Source organism: Trichogramma pretiosum, unplaced genomic scaffold (assembly GCF_000599845.2).
Source record: "Trichogramma pretiosum strain Unisexual culture from Peru unplaced genomic scaffold, Tpre_2.0 scaffold18, whole genome shotgun sequence".
NCBI lineage: Eukaryota > Metazoa > Arthropoda > Insecta > Hymenoptera > Trichogrammatidae > Trichogramma > Trichogramma pretiosum.
In genome coordinates this window covers 1,770,971-1,796,832 of record NW_019641681.1, presented here as the reverse complement: position 1 = coordinate 1,796,832, position 25,862 = coordinate 1,770,971, and the positions used below count along the sequence as shown (strand labels likewise).

General features: G+C 36.6%; 5 protein-coding genes across 14 annotated transcripts; all 5 read right to left on the bottom strand.

Moving 5' to 3' along the window:
- Positions 1-137: 137 nt before the first annotated feature.
- LOC106660215 (ejaculatory bulb-specific protein 3-like) lies at positions 138-1,332 on the bottom strand. Its single transcript, XM_014383132.2, has 3 exons — positions 953-1,332; positions 543-722; positions 138-431 (listed from the first exon to the last, which is right to left on the bottom strand). Exons 1-3 carry the CDS (start codon positions 957-959, stop codon positions 226-228), a joined length of 393 nt encoding a protein of 130 aa, XP_014238618.1. The 5' UTR covers positions 960-1,332; the 3' UTR covers positions 138-225.
- Positions 1,333-1,669: 337 nt separating this feature from the next.
- On the bottom strand, positions 1,670-12,757 carry LOC106660199 (aldehyde dehydrogenase, dimeric NADP-preferring). 10 transcript variants are annotated; one of them, XM_014383093.2, is made up of 13 exons: positions 12,393-12,757; positions 10,722-10,872; positions 5,678-5,715; positions 5,461-5,604; positions 5,297-5,392; positions 5,008-5,229; positions 4,762-4,925; positions 4,448-4,678; positions 4,173-4,370; positions 3,893-4,008; positions 2,972-3,107; positions 2,747-2,900; positions 2,151-2,237 (listed from the first exon to the last, which is right to left on the bottom strand). In XM_014383093.2, exons 1-13 carry the CDS (start codon positions 12,393-12,395, stop codon positions 2,211-2,213), a joined length of 1,680 nt encoding a protein of 559 aa, XP_014238579.1. In that variant the 5' UTR covers positions 12,396-12,757; the 3' UTR covers positions 2,151-2,210. The 10 variants fall into 10 exon arrangements, with proteins under 10 accessions (XP_014238576.1, XP_014238579.1, XP_023316774.1 ...); XM_023461006.1 differs by lacking the exon at positions 12,393-12,757 and adding an exon at positions 11,193-11,298; XM_014383095.2 differs by lacking the exons at positions 10,722-10,872; positions 12,393-12,757 and adding exons at positions 8,398-8,606; positions 9,822-10,412.
- A 637-nt stretch (positions 12,758-13,394) lies between these two features.
- LOC106660009 (SID1 transmembrane family member 2-like) lies at positions 13,395-17,898 on the bottom strand. The gene is made up of 10 exons (XM_014382821.2): positions 17,882-17,898; positions 16,561-16,762; positions 16,161-16,486; positions 15,913-16,072; positions 15,750-15,833; positions 15,239-15,517; positions 14,543-15,173; positions 14,195-14,466; positions 13,921-14,121; positions 13,395-13,847 (listed from the first exon to the last, which is right to left on the bottom strand). The coding sequence occupies exons 2-10, from the start codon at positions 16,759-16,761 to the stop codon at positions 13,563-13,565; spliced, it is 2,439 nt and encodes an 812-aa protein (XP_014238307.2). The 5' UTR covers position 16,762; positions 17,882-17,898; the 3' UTR covers positions 13,395-13,562.
- LOC106660008 (probable anion transporter 6) lies at positions 17,858-20,229 on the bottom strand. Its single transcript, XM_023461048.1, has 5 exons — positions 20,196-20,229; positions 19,099-19,215; positions 18,854-19,039; positions 18,366-18,673; positions 17,858-18,301 (listed from the first exon to the last, which is right to left on the bottom strand). Exons 1-5 carry the CDS (start codon positions 20,227-20,229, stop codon positions 17,858-17,860), a joined length of 1,089 nt encoding a protein of 362 aa, XP_023316816.1.
- Positions 20,230-21,020: 791 nt separating this feature from the next.
- Positions 21,021-25,702, bottom strand: LOC106660078 (putative glycerol kinase 5). The gene is made up of 10 exons (XM_014382912.2): positions 25,429-25,702; positions 24,883-24,976; positions 24,701-24,800; positions 23,385-23,544; positions 22,748-23,183; positions 22,032-22,136; positions 21,863-21,957; positions 21,626-21,789; positions 21,412-21,545; positions 21,021-21,338 (listed from the first exon to the last, which is right to left on the bottom strand). The coding sequence occupies exons 1-10, from the start codon at positions 25,522-25,524 to the stop codon at positions 21,196-21,198; spliced, it is 1,527 nt and encodes a 508-aa protein (XP_014238398.1). The 5' UTR covers positions 25,525-25,702; the 3' UTR covers positions 21,021-21,195.
- Positions 25,703-25,862: the final 160 nt, after the last annotated feature.

Genomic DNA, 25,862 nt, shown 5'->3' with positions numbered 1-25,862 from the left:
GATTTTTAATGAAGTTAATTGATGGGAAAATCATTTGTACGACTTCGTGAATGATATATTATCTCTTTATACTTGGAGCGTCGGTTGCTCGTTTATATCCCTTAAATATTTTTAAAAAATCAACAAAACTCAAGAGCTAGGGTTTTATCGATGTTTTAATTTCAATAATTTCAACTATTGGATCATTTACAAAATCGATTGTTTCCACTTAGCGTCAAAGGCAATTCAAGCGTAATCCATACTGGCGCAAGCGCTCTTAAATCTATTGAGATAAGCGTAATTGACGCCACGAGGATCGTAAATCTGCTGAAGTTTTTGCCATTCTCTCGCGTACTGAGGCTGCTCCAGCATCATAATGGCGTTGCAGGCCGTTCTTCTCTCGTTCTCGGTACATTTGTTGCATCTCGTCGCGATGAGCTCGGGTAAAAGTTCTGCGATGAAAAAGTAAAAAGAGAATCCGAATTAAAAATAGCCGGCGAGTTGAATGGACTCGAGACCGTATATATAATATATAATGCAACGATCTCTCGAGGTTAACTTACTTTTCAACATTTGACCATCGGGTGGGCATTCACCTTCGTCCACAAAGCAGCTCAGATAAGTCTGGAATAAGGCCGGATCGGCAAGGACCGCGTCCATGCGCAGAAACGCGTTGGGATCGAGAGCCGATGTCGTGGCAATCGTGGATAATGCAGCCAGACACGCAACCAAGTATCTCAAACCTGATCATAATGAAAAAAAATGTTAATTACTCGTTGAGAATAGGAGTCTGAATACTGAAAAAAGCTAAATAGACGTTTTCTATAATTGAGGAATTATTCAACCGATACGACACGCACGAAAAAAATCGTTTTATGCTACTTCATCGTCGAGTCACTCGCACAAGACACTATCATCCCTCCCACAAAAAAAAGCACAAATTAATTATGCACAATCAAAGAAATCGTCCAACCTGCCATGATTCGAATTTGCCTTTATTAGCGCCGACTTTCACTTTGGTCTTGAAAAACTGCACTGCACATCGCCAGGAGCGCGAAGCCGGAATTTATAATTCCATCGCATCATCGATCCGCGCGCAATCAGCGACAATAATCAAAGGAGCTGGCGAGATGAGCACGTCTTCGCCAGCCACTGCGTGGCTTATCAATTCCGCATTGTGTCTTCGGGGAAATTACATTACACATTGCGCGCGCGCTGCAGCACACACATCCTTTGACTGTGGCGTGTGCATTATATAGGCTCCGATTCACACGTTGTATTTCGTGCGCATATTATGCATGTATAATATCGCGCGCACACGCGTGCCGCCCTTGACGTCATTAGGCATATCATATTATCGCGCAATCGTACATTTTCATCGTGATAATAAGGTTATTGTGGCGCGGCTTTCCTTGCGCTGAGCTCTCGCTTTGAGTTTTGAATGATTGCGGTTTTGCGTCAATTAATAAGTCATAAGTATGTCGGAGTCGGTTCTGGAAGTCGAGAAGTACTACGTACAAAAAGAAGAAATCAATAATTTAATAACTTTCAGAGTAAAATAATTGTAATAGAATATGCTTGTTTAACTAAAAGTACACTGAAATACGAATAAAATTATTCGAAAAATTCTTCATTTTATGAATAATACGAAAGGTATTTATGAAGAAATAAAATAAATCATAAAACAGTATTTTCAATTGTGTAACATTAATGTAAATATATTTTTCATCTGCCATTTCATTACAATTTTTGACGATAACCAGTTTAAAATATCATCTCAGAACATTTTTTACATTAAAACATTAATTTTTCTAGTGATGGAAAATACGTGTCAATTCGATGAATAATTATTTTAGAAGCAGATTCTTTAAAATCATAATCCAAAAAAGATTTCGTCTCAAGTGCTCTATACATACATAAAATTTTAATTTCTAAATATATTTAAAAATAAAGGTATATTAAAGCTCGACTATCATAATCTTAATCACAAATTAAAGTGTAAACATTTTATCAACTTAAAAATTAAGGTGATATATAAAAGAGAATCACGAATTCAAATTAAAAGTTAAAATTAACCACGAAGTTTTTACGTGAAAATCCGAAAACCAAACATTAACTCAATGCACAATTGGACCCTAAAATTGTTTGTATCTTATGCTCGTACATATTTGGTCATGTACACTGCATTTATTCAAGACAATCACAAGCCAGCTTCAATCGATTCCGTTATCTTACGACTCTTCATCGTAGTCAGATCCCTGAAAAAATCAATTAATACATTATACTTTCAGTTTTTGTACAAAGGTTTTGTAAGTGAAATGATTTATGATACATTATAGCTCGTTAAAATATTTTTATTGAACAATAAAATACTCATTACTACTAATATTACTCGCAGTCTATTTATTTATTCAGTTATTGAAAAAAAAATACAAAATTGGCATTAATAATTTGTGCTCCATCGTTGTGCGTTTACATAGGTGTATAAGATACCAATAACAAAAGCAAATAAATCTATATCAATACTCAACAATTAACTTTTTGTATAAATAAGGTAAAAAAAATCTCATAAATAACACTGGTGTATTTCAAAAAAGTAACACGGGTTAGTAAATATATACTCTCTTAGGAACTATAAACTGTCCTCAATATGAATGAGTTAAAATTTTCCAATACTAATAACTTGACATAATTGTGCTTTATCAAATCGATACTGATTAAAATGAGTAGTGATGAAGTAGATGATTTAACGTGTTCCTTTGTGTACCTTCATCATAGCTTTAATGCCAAACGTCACGGCGACGCCTAGTCCGAAAGTCAACAAATATGGCAAATACTTTATTCCAGGAATATCAGGTCTCTTTGCCAATGTTTCTGTCAAGAATTTTAACTTGGTCTCCGAATATGGAGGATAACGCGATCTGTAACGAGCGAATATAGTTAATCATTTTCGATGTTTGTAAGACATAATATTTTGTATTATAGTACTTACGATCCTACAAATTCACCAATGAAGTTGAATGTTCTCAGTAGACAACCCTTGGGATGGACAAATGTATCATATGATAATTTGCCATGGTATGCACCCATACCAGACATTCCTACTCCGCCAAATGGCAAAGTGTCAACTGTCGAAAAATCATTAATGATGAAAAATGGGACTTGATCATGTTTTCATACTATAATATCTGTTAGAATTGAACTACACAAGCAATACAAACAATACAAAACAACACAAATTGACAATACAAGTGTACAGAACTATGTAGATCTAATTATGTTGATCGAATGTATTGTGCATGTGTAAGTACTAAAAGTACTGATGTAAGAATCTATCTAAATGATAATGGAGATTAACAGCCCAAAACAATACCTGTCATATTGAATATTGTGTCATTAGCGATTACATTGCCACAAAATGTGTTGCTAATAAATAAATTAATGGTTTCGTTGTCGCTGCTAAATATATGTAACATCAAAGGTTTATCCCTAGTAAACATGAACAAGAAAACCATGCAAGTTAATTAGAAAATATTGATAAAGGCAGGACAATAACAGGATGTTACTCTAAGAATTATTATGAGTAAAATGGTTAAACGCTGAAGTTTAGTACCTATGAGAAAGATTATATGTATAATATGTAGTATGTATTATATATATATATACAGTATGTAGCATGTACAGCGTCATTACAGAAATATTTACAATATAAACAAAATTTAGTATAGAAAAGAAGTATTAAATTAAGTATTAAATGAAGTATTAAATTATCTAGTGGTATGAAGGAAAAATAGAAAAATTAGCAAGTTAAAAATGAAAGAAATCAGAAAATAACTTAATGATCAAAGCTCAATAAGGAGCATAAAAAATATTCTCATTACAGTATATGAGAATATTTGATTCGCAAACTCACCACTATATTGTAAAATTGTATCATTTATGCAAACAGCACCAGATTGAGTTTGACTAATGAATAGATTTTGCACAGCAGAGTCCTTTGAAAATGCATATAATACAAGAGGTTTCTCTCTGTATTATTAAATTTATAATTTGATTAATAATGAAATTTCTTTGTGTAATAATTGAATTAAAATTTAAATAAAATTGCTAATAGTTTTACTTAGCAATAAAACCATTCAACTCTATTGTTAGGAAATTCATATGTATTTTCATTTTGAGCTTTTAAAACTTACCGCTCATTGATAAACTTGATTGCTTCATAAGCATTGTTCACATTGATAAAAGGTAATATTGGTCCAAATATTTCTTCTTGCATAATTGGGTCCGTTGGCTTAACATTTATAAGAAATGTAGGCTCAATATATTTTTCACTTGGATCAGTTCTTCCACCAATTGCTACTTCTCCATTAGACAAGAAAGCAGCTAAGCGTCTATATGAAAATTTATATTTTCAATTGGCTTTATAGGATATGATGAAAATAATGTTAACATTAAGATTGGTACTCACTGAAAATGTTTTGTGGTGATAATTCGACAAAGATCTGGACTTTCTTTTGGATCTTCTCCATAGTATTCTTTTATAACACGTTTGGATTCTTCTATGATTTTATCTTGTACTTCTTTTGTACAAAGTACATAATCAGGTGCAATACAAGTTTGCCCAGCATTAATAAACTTTCCCCAAATAAGACGCTTAGCTGTGATTGGAATATCAGCTGTGTTATCTATGTAGGTAGGACTGAAAGAATATTTTTGATAATGTTATGAATGTATGCTTCAAATTTTTGTAGTTATTAGATTTAATAAAAAAAAAAGCCTCACCTTTTGCCCCCCAACTCCAATGTGACTGGGGTAAGAAACTTGTTGGATGCTTCCCGGACAATACGACCAACAGTTGTTGAACCAGTGTAAAAAATATAGTCAAATTTCTGTTTTAGAAGTTCAGTAGTTTCTGGGACACCACCATATACAACTTTGTAACATTCCTAAAAGTGACATTTATCATATTAAAACCATCTCTTTCAGATTCTATTAAGTAACATTTTTATAATAATGCAAGAATCATACATTGTCCAAATATTTTGGAACTAAATCAGCTATTAATTTGGCAACAGCAGATGCAACTTCTGATGGCTTTATGATGACACAGTTTCCTGCTGCTATTGCACCAACAACTGGTGCTAATGTTAGTTGAAGAGGGTAGTTCCATGCACCCATTACCAAAACAACACCGTAAGGTTCTTTGTGAATAACTACATCATCAAAAAAATTGACCCATGTTTTTGAAGGCTGCAATAGATATCCCACATTTAAAATAAATAAAGTAATCCTTTTAAATGCTAAAAAGTATTCTTACTCTTTCAGGAGCTGCCCACTCTTTAATATGACGGAGCATGTGAGTACATTCATTGATGGTGAAATCAACTTCCAGCACATAATTTTCAAACTTAGTCTGTAAGAATTATATCTTGTGATAAAAGTCCAAATAACTTTTGACAAATTTTATTCACATGAAATTACCCTTCTAAGATCTGTGCTTAAGGCTCCACTGAAATCTGATTTGTTTTCTTCTATCATTTTTCTTAGTTGTTTTATTTGCTTAATCCTGAAATCCATTGGGCGAGTTTTACCACTGTAAAACGTCTCCCTAGCAGATTGGACCATCTATAAATGATTGAAACATAATATTAGAACTTTCTCTATAACGCATAAATTTTAAAGTTTAAATGATACATACCTCTGCGTAGTTTGACATGTCTTTGCCGTTGATGGGAACTGTAAAAAGATAATAAAATTTATTAAACAACTAAGACTAAATCATATTAAAATTTATTTCAGCTGCATAAAAGTAAATTCTCTAATCATCCTTCAAAAAGTGCATTTACAATCAGTAAACTTACAAAATTCAACAAATTTTATATTTAAACAATACACTCAACTGAGCATTATCATAATTACTGCAAATTACTATATTAGTACTAAATATAGAATTTGAAAAGTTTGTAGAATATTAACCAAAACAATTATTACATTTAAAAATGCAGTAACGAAGATAAGTGAACACTTGACTTGGATGAAAACAAAACAAAAATCTTATGATAAATTTACACGATAGATATCTCCTTGTTTCTCAGAACATAATCAAGCTGCAGCAAGATGAATCCGAGTTTCTGCAAGTTATGCACGAGTACAACTAGACAAAAAAATAACAAAAAAAAATGTGTGATTCGTATTGCCAATCGAGCCGCAGCTTACTCATTAAAAAACAAACAAAACTACGCGATATGTCATGTGTGCTACAACAGTGTGTGTATGTGTAAGCGGTACAGCAGGCACACACGAGACGAGTCATTTGTCCCCTCCACCGACTCCCTTCGAGCAGAATGTATAGTATCATGTCGCGAACATGTGTATAGGTATAGAGTTTCATGTTTTGACGGAGATCTATATATGCAGCTACATTATACGCTATACAGATGAGACCTCTATATAGCGCGCGAATTACTCAAATTCCAGAGTCGGTGCCCACTGACTATAGACCTGCTGCTTATGTAGTGGTGGCGATTAGCATACGTCAAAAATTCATAAACAGATCGGGCTATCGGTGGAGGGGTTAAAAATTCGGTCAATCTTTGATCAAAAAAATGCAATTTTCACACGAAGTTATATTGACATTTTTTAATCAATTTATTATCTATTTGCGTCGAAAATTCGAGACCTCCGCGATGGATCATCGCCGGTATATAGCTCACAATCTCCGAGCGATAATCTGAAAAAATACATATTATGAAGCGCCACGTATGTCCTTGGAAGAGTCAGGATATTCGCGCTCACACACGCGACTCTCGAACGTATAAAGAAAAGTATTTTTATTATAAAAGACGTATAAGACCAAGGCTGCTGCTGCTGCCGCTGACTCTTTAAAAATGATTTTCGCAAGTTTCTCGAAAACCCGATTGAAATCGAGCGCAGAGTTCGAACAAAAATTGTCAATGATTTTACACGAACCTCTTCTTCTTTTAATGATAGAACGACGTTGCACAAAGATAATACCTGTATTAATGATATGAATGGGTCAAGCGAGAAGCGAAAGAGTGCTCGTGTGTCTCGCAGTGAGAGAGAGAGAGAGAGAGAGAGAGAGAATGTCGTAATATATCGCGTTTTTTTTTTTGTTGTAATATTGAAAGGGAAAGTTTTGCCGACACAAATAGACATTCGCTCGACATTACAAATCGAGTATATGAAAATGAACGATTGATTCACTTACTCTATCAAAGATGCACAAATGGAATAGCCAGAGAAAAATATTTAATTAATCTTCGAGAAGAAGCTACGAATAATCACGTACACTAAAAATTGACATGCACACGCACTGTAAGGAGATTTACTGTTGCGAGTCTGACAGGTTCTGACAGTCGTTTTGCACGCGACACCAAAACAATAACAATTCCCAAATTTATATGATTAATTCGGTACGACGATCTGACACGCACGAGTGGACCGTTTCGGTACAGACGAGAGAAACGTCTGCTCGATCGCGGAGTTTTAATATAAAAATACCGTATTCGGTCTTTCGTTCGCTGCCGATCTTTGCTGCTGCTGCTGCGGTTGCACGATCACGCTCGACTCGTGCGCGGACCGTATATAATGTAAGAGCCAGAGAGAAAAAGATAATTTCTTCGCAGCCGCAGCTGCTGCTGCTGCTGTTGTTGCCGCTACTTCGTGTGCGTGCCCATATATTTTTCGTACATGTGAATGTTCGCGAGTTCGATGTGTTGTATGTATGTGTGTATGAGAGCTCAAACCGGCAATTATTCATGCTGCGTGTATGGCTGTATAGCGTGTACGATGTACACACGTATAATGTGTACTCGTGTGTGCTTTATCGGCGATTAACGCTGATAATAAGGCAAAAATGAATCGTGCTTAATTATAACTGGCATCATTTTGCGATTGTGCGTGTGTGAGAGAGAGGGAGAGGTCAAGACGATAAAGAAACGTGATAAACGCGACGCCGAAGAGTTGGCGTTAAACTTTTTAAATATGTCAACTTTTGTGATTCAAATTTGTCGTAAAAATTATGCCGTCGTGATTTTTCAAATACATCAGCGGCATATAAGTAGTTTTGAGATTATGCGAGAGATGTCGCGAAGTAATAGATATTGTGCGAGTTAATCGGTTATCCGCGTATCTATGGCAATGTATCTCTCGCGATGATGCCAATAAAAACACGTTATTTTGCCCGCACTTGTGTCTATTATCTGCGGATAAATCGAGATAGCAAAGATTGTGAATTTTCAAACGGTAGAATCGTTTTAAAAATCGTTAAGAAATCGAAAAAGCTCGCGTTCGAAATTACCGATTTTTGATCAATTGGTCTCTCCAAAATTACGGTACAAAAGTGTGAAAATAGTGTGCGATAACGTGAGTTCAAAATTATACACTTCGAATAGATACCATAGCCGTTGAAGCGAGATATTTTAGCTTCTTCGACTTGAATTCTGACGGATTCTCCGCTGCTCTTGTTACTGCGACTCTCTTCCTTTTCGTCGATCGTTTCCGTCATCTTGGCTGATTACAGCGTCACGATAATTTTTCGTTAGTTTTGCTCTTTTTTTGTCAAATGATTTCGAACGGGAATTAGTCGAAATTGCGGGCGACGTGTCCTGAAACAGAGGCCGAAAGTGACTAAAAGTCGCCGCGTGTCGCGACACACGGCTCACAGTCGTGAAACTATTATATTCAATTGACAGCTCGACCCCTTCGCGCACGGGGGTACCCCCAAGACTTCAACGCCTCGTTAAATTAATCAATCGAGCCTATATATCATGCACAACATATAAAGGCGCTGGTCAAATGTAACGAGAAGCTCGAAGGTAAAAAGACTATTCATAAATAATTCGCTCGGGTCTTAAATAGCATCGTCGCCGTGCATTAAGCGATCCGTCGTTGTCGTCGCCGTAAGAACGACACACTCGCCGTGTTGTATGTATACATCGAGAGCTGCTACCGCTGCTACACAGTAGATAGTCGATGATGGACACTTATAATGCCATAATCGGATGGTCGATACATTGTCGTTACGCTTCGCATTATTATAATTATAATGCGCATACCTCGTTATGTGTAAAAGTCTATAGATAGTCAAGATTTTTCAAGAACACGTGCGATATATATTATTATTGCGCAGTTTGACGGCTATTAAAATTGGCCATCGTTGCCTGCGATTCGCCAACGATCATATATTATTAAAATTACGTTTAACACCGAGCGAGCTTGTCTATCGCGATCGAAACCGCCTCGGTATTACTCCTTTTTTTAGGAAGTATAGCGAGTTTGGGCTGTTTTTTCGTTAATTATAAATCAAGAAAAGCGAGGAAAATATTGAGTGGTTTTTTGAAATTAAACGCCTTGTGCTCCGAGACGGTAAACCTGTTTTTTACGTACTCGTGGTCTGGTTTTTTTGCACCTTTTTTTCAATTTCTCAATTGCAAAAAGGTCAATTAATAGCACGTGATCGAAGGCACCCGCATACTTGACGAATGTTCGATCGATTTTATGAGTAATTATAAAAATTAAGCTATAGAACAATTCTTTAAATCCATGTAATATCTATTGTGAAAATTACGCTGTAATGATCAAGGTTGATGATGCGTAACAAAAAAAGCATATAAGTAACCTTGAGAACTTTTTTTGCAACAAATAAATTCTATAATACGTATTTCGTTTAACAATGAAAAATACAACGATCATTTTACCGTTCATTTTCTTTGAATATGACACTTAAGCACCACTAGAATGTAATTATCGAATCGATATCCAGAAGCAGCTGTACACGTATATTACTCGCTCAACATTACAATTCAACGAACAGAAAATACCTTTGGGTTGCTGAGGAATCGGCTTGTAAGTATACATGGTTATCGGCACAAGATTAATTACACTGCAGTGCGAAGTCGGACTGTCTTCTTCGGAAAAGTGCGTAAAAAACAATGAGAAATAATCGATCTTGCGGTTCGGTGCGACGCGTTTATAACATTCCCTCATCGATCAGAAAATGACACTGTGCCGCTTGCCGAGCTCCTCGCCGGAGATCCTCGCGATATATGTGAATTAACATAAGCTGCTGCTGCACACCGCAGTTTCAAGATTATTTCACGTGTTCGCTTCGAATATGTTAACAAAAAAAACTCGCCGTGCGACGTTACGACTCCGGTCAGTGCGTATGTATATATGCCAAGATAATGTCGAACGAGCTCGCCAGGCTTGTATTTTTCTTCTTTTTTTCCACTGTGCACTTATCGAATTATTATATACGAGTTTTTATTATTATTTATTATCGCGCTGCGATTCAGCATATAGTCTTCGGGCGGGGAAAAGATTTAATTGTCGAACGACTTAAAAATTAATTTGCAACTTTGAAGGGAGTCAAGTTCATGCTCAATCCGTTAAGTTGCTGAAACTAGTTTGCGAATCGAATTTACTTATTCTCCGCTTATACCTAAATCCTCTAAATATTACGGAGTCGATGAATTATTTACGGAGACACGTGCTCGGCGGACTATATAAACACGTGAATAATACACGATGTCTCTCAAGTGTGCGAGGTTTGTTTTTGCGCAGCTTGAGAGAGCCTTTTCAAACTGGCCGACCTCAAAATCTAAATATAAATATTTTATAAACGAAGTCATATTCGCGTTTATAGAGTAGATATTATAGAACCGAGCATAATACTGTTAGTGGTCGTGTTTCTTCGAGGTAAAAGTCAAGCTCTCACTCACCTTCGGTCATCTGATCCATGATGACTTCCGTGTTCTTGGGTGGGTCCAGCTCGATTCTGCATACTCCATGATCGATGTCGGCGATGTCGATCTTCACGGCGGCGTCGTTGTTCTGCCGGTTAAGCTCGTTCATATCCAAAACCACGTCGGCCTGTGTATCACGAGACAAAATTGACAATCAACGAAATACCATTTGACTCGCGAGCACGTGTGTGTATTGTTTGTGTGTTATATTCTATTATATTGCAATTGTCAATGATATGCGTGGCGCGCGTGCTCGCGAGACGCAGCTCGTTGTTGCTATATAAATTACAATAAACTCGCGCTTTAAATGCGCGGCTACGCGAGTGTGCACGTATAACGTAATGTTCCTCTCGCAAATTGCACGCTATGGAATCGCGACTTAAAAATGAATCGCCTTCGAAGCTCGAAAAACGAGGTGGTGGGAGAGGAAAAAAATAATAAGAATACCATCGATGAGAAAAAATCCGCGGCAGAATAAATCCGCCGAAGAGATCGTCTATATACATGTGCGAAGCCGGTTATGTGAGCGTGTGAGGAACGTGCGTATGTGTGTGTGTGTGTGTGAGTTAAGCGAGAGTCAACGTGTGTAATATCGAGAAAGTGAAGGTGGCGGAAATAACGTTTGAGAAAACTCGTCTCTTTGGTGAAATTGTTGTTCAACGATATCTTGCTGCCAATTGACAGTGTTACGATGACAGCACTCCGGTAGCGCGGCTCCGTTCGCCGAGCTTAATATTTACGCAATGGTTTTCTGCTAAATTAATGATATGTCATTTGCATAAATCCGTGTGCGTGTGTATGTGTTCAATTACGTTATAGTCCAATATGAACCTCGATATTTATTTTCAATTATAACGATTATTTTTTCAAGAACTCATGAACGCTTTTAATCGCAAAATCTAATGGTGCACGGAATTTCATGAGTTTCGTGTAAGGTAAATTTTTTTTCTCCATTATTTGACTGTACACGGCCTTTCGCGGAGCTTCTTGTCGCGACTATGCAGTGACCTTTCAACGCTTCTATACTTTAAACAAGCCATAAGTGAGTTTATTTTGTCAATCACGTTATCGACAGTTTTTGTAGTATTTCAAAGGAGCTGTATCACATTTCTCCAAGATTATTATTTAATATTTAGATTTTAAAAGGGCACAATCAACTTGAAATTCAAATAAATCTTTTAAGCACATGTTGATTGTTAAAATGAAAATGAGCAAAAAAATTGTAGGCTCATTTTTATCGTTCGAATAAAAAATTTTCACCGTGTTTTTACAATAACAGAGCCAATATTATAGTTCTAGAATTGAGGTAACATTGATTTACATTTTAAATAGTTAATTGTATGTAAATTATTTTATACGCTTTAGGAGCAACACACGAGTGGCATGAAATAAAGTAACCGCGTCTTATTTCACATAAATTTAACGCAAAGTATGTCGATTTTTTCCATCAGGTGTCATCATTAATATATTGCAAAGTAGAAAAAATTGTTTTAAATAATATTTTCAATTTAACAGTAATGAACGTCTTCATTACAGTATGACTGTAAAATTAAATATACTCCAAGAGACAAGTCAAGAATGAATGCCCCAGTATATGAAATTGATTGTTTTTGGAATACTCAAAATTAATAAGCTCGTTTCACTTACCATGTTGCTAAGTGTAAATCGCACTCAATTAAAATGACTGAAAATATTTTTGTTCTTCTTCGATATGTTGTCCGTACCGTATGCAACAAACTACACCGTGCGACTGGCCAACCTCTTCAAAAAGCAATTCGACAAAATTAAAGCACAAAACACATACACACACTCACAAACACGAGTCACACTGCCGAAATTACATCGAATTAAAATGCATATATTTTACAGCCAGAGCATGTGGGCAGCCAAAGGGGAGACGACCGAACTGAGCGAAATAAAATCACATCGAGCTAACGTTGAATATAAAAAAAAATGGCAAGCTCATCATTGGCCAAAGCGCCAAAGACACTTTTACGCGCTCTTACGACTGCCGGTGGTGCACAGAGCTTATGCGCCTCGATTTACTCGTTAACTCTCATGTGTCGATCGCAGTCGACTCAGCAGACCCGCGATATACACCTCTCTTTCTCTCTCTCTCTCTCTCTCTCACTGTCGCTCTCTTTCTTTCTGCCTCTCGTTCTCTTTATTATATGCACTTTGGGTTGCGCAATGTGAACTGCTGTGTTCGGGTATCAATTTTAACCGGTGCACAAGTGATAGTGGCGGAGCTCGAAGCACGTGCGCTTCTAGTGCGTTTACAGGTTTTCATAGCTTAAAAAGAGAGAGCTAACTAGTTGGACTATTAACATCGATTGAGCATAATCTAAATATCTATTGCCCTTTACCATTCTTTTTTTTTCAGTTTAACCTGATGAAAATCAGGTAAATAAAATAAAGAGCAACACTCTTGAACATGACCGTTGGCTTGTAAATGGAAGCAAGGGTCAGTTCGCAATACAGTCGATGCGCGCCAGGGTTCATAATTATAGGCGAGAAGCAAAAAAAAAATAAATGTTTTTGAAAAATCTTTTTTGATGTAAAACACCTTTTTTATACGTTGCCAGCTAGGGGCATCTCTTAATACGATTTACAAAAAGTTAGATTACCTTATAAAGACATGTTAAAATATCAGTCACTAAATATAATACTTATTATATTTATTTACATTATTTTAATATTATTATAATCTCATATTTTCAGATTTTCCACCGTTTTTTCATTCGTTTCTTCGCGTATAAGTTGATCGACGATTTTTCATCGCAAATTATTCGATTGACTGGAACATATAATATGTACTCAAAAAACGGGAATCTGAGCGTAGTGGGTGCCCGCCAGCGGATCGTCGAGCGTCAGCAGCACCATGAACGAGAAGAACATGGCCACAGCCGACAGGAAGTGCCAAATATCGTGGAAGTCGTAAAAGACTATGGTGCAAGCCCGATTGTACATTCTGGAAGTGGCTGGCGTCTTGGACCAGCTGGTCGTCCTGCTGTAGAAGAAGTACAGCGCAATTATCCATATAATTATTGATAACGTCATGTAGACGATGGTGTGTGGTAACAGCTTTTCGCCGTAATGAATCTGAAATAATGTTTTTTTATAAAGATGCAGAAGTTACGATGAAAATTATAAGAAAATATCGATTGTCTCGTACCTTCATGTAAATGTAGAATACCATGTAGAGCGAGAGGTTCAATAAGAGAATGAACAAGAGATAATGTGCGAAGTCCACCCGAAAAGTGATCCCGTAAATGGCGGCGCCAATGTTGAAGAAGTTGCCAATTGCCAAAATACAAAACCGCTTTCTGTGAAGGGGCTTAAACAAGCAACCCGATCCACTTTGCGGTTTTAAAGTCTGAAAAAGTAGAGGTTTTGGCGCATGCACCACAAGGTGATTTATTTGAAAAATTGGGATCGCCAAGACTTACCACTGCCATGCGCTTTAAAGTGCCTTTGTCCAATTTCCACTTGCCCACATAATAGATCTGAGCGCTCAGAAAGGCGCAGAGACCCAGATGAATGATCAAAAATATGGCCCGAAAGTAGATGCCCGAGCCTTTTACGACACCATACACGACGAACAGTATCGTGAGCGACAGAGTGCCGAAGATCGTCGGGGCTTTGGCATTGATGTCCGGATGGCGGTTCTGATAGATCTTCACCATGCAGAGTACAGCTATTATGTACATGAAGCTCGTATCTGCGTGCACGAGTTTAGATAAAAGGACTTTGACCTTCTGGTACTGTTATAGCATAGCAGATTGCAAAATACTCACCGAACTGAAAAGCACTGTGACTCGGACAGACGTGATAGCTACCCGACATTATTCCCTCCATGATCAAGGCGAAACCCATGGAATAGTAGAGGCCGTAGTGGGGAGGAATGCCGTGATCCATGTTGCACTCGTCCCAATCGGCGCTTTTGCGCTCGCGCGTATAGACGATGGTCATGAAGAGCGTGCCGAGCATGACGTAGCCGAGATTCGAGAAGACGTGATTGAAGTCCGACAGCTTCATGAGCGGATGCGAGCAGAGAAAGTTGTAGTAGCAGAGATCGTGGTTACCGGTCATGTGCAGCATTATCTGATCGGTAATGACGAGCTGGACGACGGGCGCCGCGTAGAAAATCGCGATCGTCACTAGATAATACATGTAGAGCTGCGAGTCTTTGCGCAGTTTTTCGGGCTCCTTCTTCGACAGCTCGCAAAGCGCGAGCTTGTGGGCGGTGATGCCGGAGCGCTTGACCACCTCATAGCTCATTGCCGATCGATCGACCACGGCGCTTATTGATTCAATGTCTAAACTTTCTACTGGTTGTTGTTGTTGTTCTTCTTCTTCTTCTTCTTCTTGCAGCGACTCGTTGTTTTCACTCAATTCCGAGTTCGGCCGGTATCTCGTCATTCTAACCTGCATAAATGCAAATAAATAATTCTCATCGATTAATTCAAAATTATTTAAACGATTAAAAGTACCCCTGCAGCAACGGGTTTATCCGCTACGTGTTTGAACCTCTTGTGGTCGTGGAACTCGAAGTAAATTGTAATGCAGAAAAACATGGCACAGAATGCTACGATAACAATGGCCGTTGCGAATGTTGCGATGTAATACTCCTTATTTGTGATGCCTTCTTCGATTATCAGACTGACAACTTTTTTTCTGTCCTCTGGAACGTCTTCGTCACCCTCGTAGCAAAGTTTGTCGTCCGCGTTGACGATTAATACAATGAAAAATCCATCGGGGTAATTTTTTCTCTGTAAAAATAATAATTTATCGCCGAATGCATCTAATTATAGTAAAACTACAAATATTATAAAGATACGACGCAGAATGAGGAAAAATTGTTTGCGTTTTTGATTTAGTCATACTTTGTTTTTAATTTATTCGAGATAAAATCAACTCAAAATACCGTCATTTTTATATAGTATAATAAAGTCTCTCAGATAATTTTTATCTTAGTCAAGTGTTTTTCATACTCAATTTTACCTGAATGGTCATTCCTCCCTTATGGCTGACAGTTTGTCTATATCCGTTGAAGGAGATGTCCTTTTCCAAGTCGAATACTGGACACTGTTGAGTGGCAAAAATTATAATGGCATAATTATTGCGATTAAACTAATGAAATTATGAGCGATATAAAAATTCTTACGATAGCATTCTGAATGGAAAACGTCATGCACGTTTTCATAGTGTCATAGGTGGAAAGAACTTTGACAAGTAGAGTGGAGTTTTCTGTATTGTCACCATAATCGTATGCGTAGACCATCGGCTCAGACGGAGTAATATTGAACGACTTCATTTCGCCGATTCTACAATATAGCGATTGATTGAGAGAAAATCACCCTGGTTCTTTGCAATCATAATAATTAGTTAAGAAAAAGTGTACGAAAGAATTACCTCATGTAAAAGTCGGGCAAGCGAGAGAGCCGGAGTTCGAAGTTGATATTTTTCGGACTATCAGTCGATATTGTGATAGTGGCATACTTGTCGACGTCCATGCTGTTTTCGATAGGTTTTTTGTAATTGTAATGTTGTGAAGGGCACAACATTCGGCTTGTTCTTCGGCTGAAACGGGGCAGGTCGACGATCTCGCCGATATCCGGCAGCAAAGGCACTTGCCATGACAGAACTCCACTTTTCTGTCTCACTACGACGAACAATGGATTTTCCAAAGTCGCATCGGGGCTCTCTACGGTGAGCTGTGAACCTTCCCTGGTTCCAATCTGCATCGACACAAAGTGGAGCGATAAAAAGGATTAAAAATACACAAAATGGATATTGAAACGTTTATACGTACATCATTTTCGCTGTAAACAAAAATATACTCGCGTTGATTATTTAGCTCCTTTTTATATTCTTCATTAAAGGTTGCCGAAACGATGGTCAGATTCAAACTGAAGTTCGTACCTTTTTCGGAGGAAGAACAGGAGCCAAAAAATACTAGAACTATTAACAAGATTATAGCACGGAAACACTTGATTTTACCTTTTATTTTCATGCTGTAAAACAAAATATAACGTCACATTACTGAGTACTACAAATAATTGAATGAACGATCAATAAAATTAAAATCTCTCAAATTTTTTTTTAATATTTAATGTAATTAAAAATTTTCGATATGTTTACAATGAATTTATAAATGAAGGCTTATACTGACATTGATTTTAAATCAATACAGCACTTCTTCTAAGTGCCGTATACCTACTACTGGCAATGTGATAATTGAGCTAAGGCTAAAAATACACTAAAAATATATCATGAGGCGAACCGGCCACGCTTATCGCGTGAAATGAACAAGCGATCGATACGATGTCGCGTACAACAGTTGAGATAATGCGGCACGGGTAATCACATTATATTGCTGCAAATCAGATGTCGCCAGGTATAATGTATAGTAATCGTTCGTGGGCGTGTTATAGAGATAAAATTAATTTTACATAGATACTTTTCGACTCATTGTAAATTTTAGTAGTAAGTGCCAAGCGGCCTCGACCAACACTACTGACATTTCCAAAAGAACTTAATATTTTAAAAAATAATTAATTTGATTTTTCATAGATACTTTTCGGTTAGTTTTAAGTTTTGGTAGTGAGTGCCGAGAATGGGAAAACTATCTATATTTGTCACGACAAAGTGCGGTAGAGTAAAAAAGCTTACCAGCGGCGACTTCTTAAAAAATACTTAAACAATATTTAAAAGCAATATTTTCAATTTCCATTGCTCTGTTTTTGTTTATTGATTAATATAATCATTCGTAAATATGATAGGTTAAATTAATTAACTCGAAAACAGTCACGAAAAATCCTATTTCGATAAGACAAACCGAAAAACTAACTGAAACTGACGATTACTCTATATTTTCATTTCATTATTTTCTTTTCTTACAAATTCACATCCAATTTATTTTGGTTTTGATACGACAATGGAACTGGGCTCCACTTTTCCTGAATACTTGCTTTGCCGCAAATTGTGAAAAAAATACCCGTACAAATAGGGAGAATAAAAAATGAATATGTAATTATTTCTATGTCCAGTTTTCCTCGAAAATCCTGAACAAAAGGAAGAAAGCTCGGTTACGATATTTGGCACACATATTAACAAAATTTGTGTATACTTACGTAGTAGAGAAAGAATATGAGCAACAAGCTTTTGAAAATTTGATTCGCAGCTTCTGTAATAGCAATGAGGATACCCGCATAATAGGGGCTCAAGTCCATATGGTTGAATACAAAACCACTGCTTTGAAAGCTTATTAATCCTATAAAAACAAGATAAATAAATTCATCCCTATCTACATAAATTTTCTCTGAGATAAACGGAAACTGGACTGAATAAAAAATTGATAATGCTGCCATTGGTACACAAGTGGCAAGGAAATTGAAGATCTTTTGTGCTCTGAGTCTTGTTAAATATTTTTGTGCCACAAGTGCGTCCGACAGACAGCCCGACCCAATACTACCCAGAACTAAGACTAAGAACTTCAACAACATGCTCTTCATTAAACGCCGTGCGTCTGGTAATTCAAATGGATATCCATACTGAAAATATAATTGTTATAACATTAGTGCTGGGTTAAAAAAGAAAGAAAACCAAATATCTTACTTCGTCTGAAAAGATCATTTCATGCAAAGCAAAGGAAGTCGTGAGAGACATAATCAATGTCCAGACAGCAAAAGATGACAGCATCGAGCTCCATGGTATTTTTGGCTTGAACGACGGAGCTTCGTTTACGAATTCCAGGTCGCAGTTTGATCCCGCAAAATCGTACACAATACTCCACATCACGGCGAATAATCCAAAAATGAAGTGTGTTCGTACGTCAACTGAGCCAAAAATATTGATACTTGAAATAAGGGCAATACCAAGGGTAAAAAGTACGATGAACTGTTTCGCGGATAAAACCAACGAAGCTAAAAGTAGATAAGGATCATTTATAATAGTCTTGGTAAATATTGTTCTCAAATATAAATTATTAAGTTTACCAGCAGTCGTCCGATGCCGAGGCAATATCATACGCGACAAGAGTACGTAAACACAAGGTAGGACCGGCGCTTCAATTACCCCAAAAAGTAAATTAAAACCCACGATACTTAAAGCGGACTCGGGATCTGTATCGATACCAAATTTAAAAACCGCTCGAATCATGTGCAACAGACCGATACCGACAATGCTCAGACATAAAAGTTTTTTTGCGTTCCAATTAGTGGCTAAGATAGCAGCAGGTACAATCATTAAAACGTAGCTCAAAGTGCTTGCAAAGAACGGCAAAGTTAAATCTGTAAAATAAATAACAATTTATTCTGGTCAATCGTTCAAGAGAAAAAAACATAGTTACCGAATAATAGCATTTTAATCAGTGTGAGGGATTCAGTATGTATGTAGTGCGATTGATAGAATATCAATACTGCAAAAAATATCAGGAAGATCTGAGTGGCTGCTCTGCCATTTGCATCTGAAAAATAGTAAAATTTGTCAAGTAGATTAAATGTTTGTGATTTAGCTACCTATTGTCAAAGCTAAGGCGTCATTAAACATTTTTTAACTCTTAAAACACCGGGATACGACAAATTGCCTCATTTCATTGATCTCAAGATATTGGACATTAGTTTTTTCAGATATATAATAGGCCTCAGATAAAGAGCATATGTAAGAAAATATAAAAAAGTATAAAAAATTGTAAAAAAAAGTCGAAAGTCGGTCCGTCACAAAGCTTCTTCTATGAGGAAGCAATATAAACAGCTATAACTACTACCTTTACTTATACCAATGTTTTTATAAACTATTATAATCAATAAATTTAATACTTTTCAATAAGACATAAGTTGAAAAGTGAATATTCTCGAACTATTTTTTTACATTTCTAGCCGAGACTTGTGGACTAAAGGCACTCAATGCACTATGTGCACTTATACCTCGTCCAAAGTTTGCTGGGCTAATACTTCAAAATCTTTCTGTAAAAGAAGTATCGCAAAAGACTTTATTAATTGCAAACGTGAATATGCTTAGACATTGATTGCTGCACGAAATTACGCGAAACTATAGGTTTTGGTCTTTTTATTGCGTCTAACTGAATATACTTAATGTATTTCATGAGGCATACGCTTAAAAATTGTTATCCTCATCTGCCTCCACCTACCAGAACAATTCTTACAAAAACTCCAAACGATTGAGCGAGCGTGAGAGTTAAAAGGCAACAGAGCATTCAAAAAACGCCGCTAATTGAATCACAAGTATTGTATACTTTTTATAGCAATGAGCTTAGCTCATTTTTAGGCTCACTTGGCTGAGACATAAGTTGCTGATAATAGCGTCGAGGCGTTAGAGCACGAGAAACTGTGATAATGAGCAGCTAAAGTCACGGCAAAACGAACCTGAAACGTGACTTTGAGCTACGCAGTGCTATAAATATAATTGAAAATGATATATGTTTACCTGCATCCTTGTAGACCAGTGGATTAGAAGTCATCTTTTCAATCGATCTCTGTGACAATATTTTTTAAAGTTTTACGAAGTACTCGTCAGCAATATAAACGGTATAAACGCTCGAATCAACCATCCGAGCAGTTGTATACGAAAAAGACAATTATCTTAGAATATATCAAAATAGTTCGATATCTAAGTAACGCTTATGGACAACGTTTCACTTATATCATAAAAAGTCTATTTCAAACATTCATATAATGATGACACCAAAACGTAAAACGAATCGAGAATCTTACGCATGATCTAGTTGAGATTCATCCGAGCTGATGCACAACTGCGCCGGTCTTTGCTGCTTCGATTTGAAGCTCTGTTGCTGTTTCAAAAACCTATTTTTTAAATATAATTTTTTTGGCTCTACACTTGCTTATAATTGATACAAGATCAATTGACGATTGTGACGAGAATGAAGCCCGACTTTTGTTGTTAAATTTTTTCTTAGAATTTTTGGTATTTTGGATTGTTGGCATGCCTGTGAAAAAGCAGCAGGTTTTAATTAAAGAATAAAATTGTATTCGTAAAGTATTTAAAAAAAAATCGTTTTTTTTTAATTTTTTAATAAAAACAATAAAAACATTTTTTATAAAGTCTGGAATAATTCGGATTTTGAGTTTATCATTTTGAAAATTAAAAATGTATAATTATTTAGCAAAAGTAGAAATGATGTTTAGGGGAGAGATTTACCAGTGCATAGATGTCGAATATTTAAACTATTAAAGGAACTTAGAGTCAAGTTTATAATTTTATTATCAAACATTCATTCATTTAGATAACAATAAAATCTAAGTAACATTTTTCGTGAAAACGTATCAAAATTTACATTCAGCATTTACATTAATACATTTTTGTCTAGACTTTTTGTAAGGCACTTAAACATACAATAGTACAATAATCACATTTTTCTATATTAACGAAACGCACTTCACAAGCGCGTCTTGGCAGTGTGTCAGTGTCAGTACCAATCAATGAACCTTTGGACAGCCATCTTCCAGTCTCTGTATACATTTTCGTAAACCGCGCGTACCTCTTTATTTGGTACAAATACTCTTTCAACTTTTCGCAATTTCGTTATATCTTCCTTGTCGCTCCAAATTCCTAATAAACGTAAAGCAATTATTATAATAGGTATATTTGAAAATAAAACATTATCAAAAGAAATTTGAATCACCTTGATGAAGTCCGGCTAAAAATGCCGTGCCTAAAATTGACATTTCAGTACTAGTGCTACGCTCAACTTCCACACCGGTCAAATCGGCCAGAAGCTGCATGACGAATTCGTTATTCGATACGCCTCCGTCGACTCTGCACTCAAAATAAAGAATGAAATGAGAAAACGGAAAAAAAATGTAAAATCGATTTTAATGTTTAAAATATTCACGCACTTGATAGTTTTGAAGGATAGTTTGGTTTCTCGCTCGATCGTTTCGAAAATCTGTAATACTCTGAATACTAGGCTCTCTAGCATAGACCGGAACACGTGTGCCACTTCGGTGGTGGGTTTGATACCGATAAAACCTGCAGCAGCTTTTGGATTATTGAACGGAGCCTGTTCAGAATTCGAGTGTAAATCAATTGATTGAATCGATCTAATTATTATTTCTATAATTTTAGATACGTACTTGCAGACCACTAAAAGCGGGTATGAAGTAGACTCCATCGGAATCTTTGACCGAATTAGCCAAGTCAAACAAATCTCCTGGTTTTCTGATGAATTCTAATAATGAATTTAAATATGTTATTATTTCATCCCTATAATACCAATACTTTTTTTGTGTAATAAATTTTTACCTGCATAGCCCGCCCACTCAATGACTGCTCCTGTATCGTTCGATGCACCTTCAAAAATGTAAGCCTTTTCTGAACCAATTTTCCAACCAAGAAGAGGATACAGTCCTGAAAATAAGATGAGAAATTATAGCTTATAGTTTATACTGAAATTACGTACTTAAGGAGGCTGTAGCGCTGTAGGAGGTTCTACAATTGAGTGCTCTAGTACTGGTATTGCGCGGTGCGTTACGCAGTGCCGCAGCACGTAGCGCCGCCGGCGGCAAGCAGCAGACAGCAGCGTCTGCTACAGCTGTGGTACATGTGTTATACAAGGCTCGGCTCTGCTTCTTTTACGCGCCACTCGTTGACGTCGGGTGACCCGGTATCGCTACGGTACAAATTTTCAAAAAATCATAATTTGTTTATTTGCACGGAAACCCCCATTTTTTATTGTACCATTCGAAAGCTAATGAAATTTTCTATAACATATGTTAATTTCATAAACTTCTTAAGTGATTTGAGCTCACAGTACACTAAAGACTGCCTGCTCCCATTTAAATCAATGTTAAATTGCCGAAACTTTGAAATTCCATATTTCCCAAATTTGCACGGAAACCCCCAATTTTTTTTTTACCAAAAATCTTGTAATTTCACTAACTATCAGTGGTTAAAATTTCATTAAGATCTTAAGTCTTTTTCATTTTCGCTACAGCCTCCTTAAGGCTATATATACCCACCGGAAAGTGATACACGAAGCTCGTCACCGGTATTGACATTCAAGAAACTGCCGGTACCCATTGTCAATTTGATGTCTCCGAACTTCGTACAGGCGGATCCGTAAAGCGATGCCGACTGATCGGCCATAGAGCATCCAATCGGCACTTCGACACCGAATAATTCGGCCGTTGCATTTCCAAAATCTCCAGACGTATCGACGACTTTCGGGAAAATGGTTACCGGCAAATTGAATAATTTCTGCGCCCAAACGCCCCACTCCATCGTGAACGGGTCGTACAAGCCCGTGGCAGAGGCCGAGGACACGTCCATCACGTGTCTGCCTGTCATTTTGTAAAGGAGCCAAGAATCCACACCGCCGAAAACTGCCTTGCCATTTTCAGCGTCTTTTCTCAAGCCGTCGATGTTTTCCAATGCCCACACCAAGCGCAGCGTCATCTATCGAGAACGGTTAATTAGTGGAATTTGTTGCGAGAAATGTGCGAATTTCAGCTTAATAGTGCCAACTTATTATTGTTTATGCAATTATCGATGAATCACCGTGACAAATCGCAACTGGGTATAAATAATTTTTACTACTCGTGTTGGCCATCGAGCCGTATCGAATAAAAAGTTGCGACAAAAACAAAGACGTCTCACCTGCGTATTCATGAATTGCAAGCAACTAGCCGCCAGGTATCGTTTGTTGCGCGACAATCTGTAGAGTATCTTCGCTCCTAATCGTAATGCACCCATCGTAAACGAGCGGTTCCATTCGCTTACCAAGTCCTTTGCCCTCAAATCCTTCCACGTAATAAAACTAAGTGAAGAAGAAGAAAACATTAAAATCGTGAACGAATTAAAAATAAATACTATTTAATAAATTTTAGAGAATTTCTATCTACATTTTCCGACTGGATTTTTATTTTGAGCTCGATTTTTGAGCTCAATTTTTCTGAAGGTTTTTCGGAATGGAAAATTGAGTTAGAAAATCAATTCAAATAATTTTTCCGAGAAATGTGAATTTTAGAACTTTTAACGGTTTTTTTTTATTAGAAAATATTATCGGTTAACATTACTAATAATCAATATATTTTTCTAAAATGTTTCTACTAATCAAAAAATGATGGACCTAAATTAAACATTTTAAAGCGACATGAACGGTGGAAATAAAAACTGTATAAAATTTAATTTAAATAAATGCGTGCAAAGTGCGTCTATACCTACCCTGCTGAAAAAAAGTCATTGGAAAAATAATATGATGTTTGTTCATATGAAGTCTGAATTTATTAATGTCATTGAAAATGACTAAACTACTTTTAAAAATTGCTTAAAAAATGTAAATTTATAGCACAACAATTTGAATAATTTAAAAGAGTTTTAAGTGAATTATAAAAGTAGTAGGCATGAAAATTCAGTTATCACTATGCTATCTTATCAAGAAAATATCGATGCTAATCTTTTACAAAACGGTACAAATTCGGCAGTTTTATAATTCACTTCAAACTCTTAAATGATTCAAATTGTTGTGCTCTAAATGTACATTTTTTTAGCTATTTTCAAAAGTAGTTTCTTCATTTTTAATAACATTAATAAATTCAGACTTTAAATTATATTTTGGCACTTCCTCTTCAATGGTTTTTGTATTAAAATAAGGGTTTGCTTATCTTGCTGGGAAAAATCATGTGATAAATCGTATAAAAAATCATATGATTAATCATGCCAAAACATCATGTGATTTTTCTCATAATTTTTTTCAGCAGGGTAATTTATATCATAGAAAATTCATCAAAATGTATTTGAATGTATCGACCAAAAAAACCTTTGCAATGTAAAAAAACTGTGAAATGAGTTTTTATGCATACAAAAAAGATCCTCGACCAATTACCTAAATTTACGTTAATTTTGGCTAATTTTATCATTGGAAGGTTTCGCTTTACTCAACATGAATTTGAAGAAAAATCGGGTTAACGTACTTGTGATAGGGAACACCGGTTTCAGCATTCCAAGTGATAAGAGTACATCTTTGAGTTGATATGCCAAGTGTCTCGATTTGTGAAGCTTTTAAGCCGCTTTCTGGAGTGAAAAAAACGATCGAATTATTGATAGTCCGTAAATCGTTGAATAATGATTATGCAATATTTATGAAGTTGTTTACCTTTCAAGCTCTGTTGAACAACGCGTAGCACGGCATTCCATAACCAGTCGGGATCGATTTCCACGTAACCGGCCTGGGGGTACAACAGCTTCACCTGCAGTTAACGTTTTTTATAGGTTTCCGTGGTACAACTATTTTCGATATTTTACCGATGTTTTGTATTTAATTTTACCGATGTCGATGGGGGATTTTCATGATAATTTTAAGTGTAGTCAAAAATAGATGATCACAACTTTCTGAAGGTATTTCTTATTGATTAAACGATGATTCATATGAAATGAAAAAAATTAAAAATTAAAATTTTTTAATATTTGGAACAGGCTGAAACTTGTAAACTTTCGACTAAATATCCCCATTCCCTTTCACACACTCCCCCGCAAAACACAAGTAGTCTTAATCGATCGCTCGTACTCTACTCGTACCGCCACTAGTACGTGTTTCGTTTCCCCAGTAAACAGCGAAAGTGACGCACTTAAAACCCAGCGCCCAGAGTAACTAGACCGATAAAACCCCCGGGCAAAAATAGCGCGACGAACGACAATACACCTTTTCCGAGGCAGCTGCTACGGTTTGGCCCTTCTCGTCGAGTATGTGGCATCTTATGGTTGTCGTGCCGACGTCCAGGGCCGCGATGTATCTCATGATGCTGCTTTTGTGTGCCGTGTGTGCTCGTACACGACTCTGAATGAAGACTGAATTGCGCACGCCTCTTTCATCGCGTCGTTACACTTTTTATCGCTGCCGCTGCTGTTGTATGCATACACGAGTGTGTGCATGTACGTCGTAGTAGGCACTGCATGTGCGAATGAGGTTTATAGTCGCCAACAGACTGCATGGTATTTCATATATAGGAGCAAGACAACGAAAGATAATGACTCCGGGGGGAGGGGGAGCACATACGAGAGGGAGTTACGAAACTTCTACTTTGCGTTTAATTGATGCTTCTTCTTTTTTTATTGAAATTTTAGCAGAGTCATTTT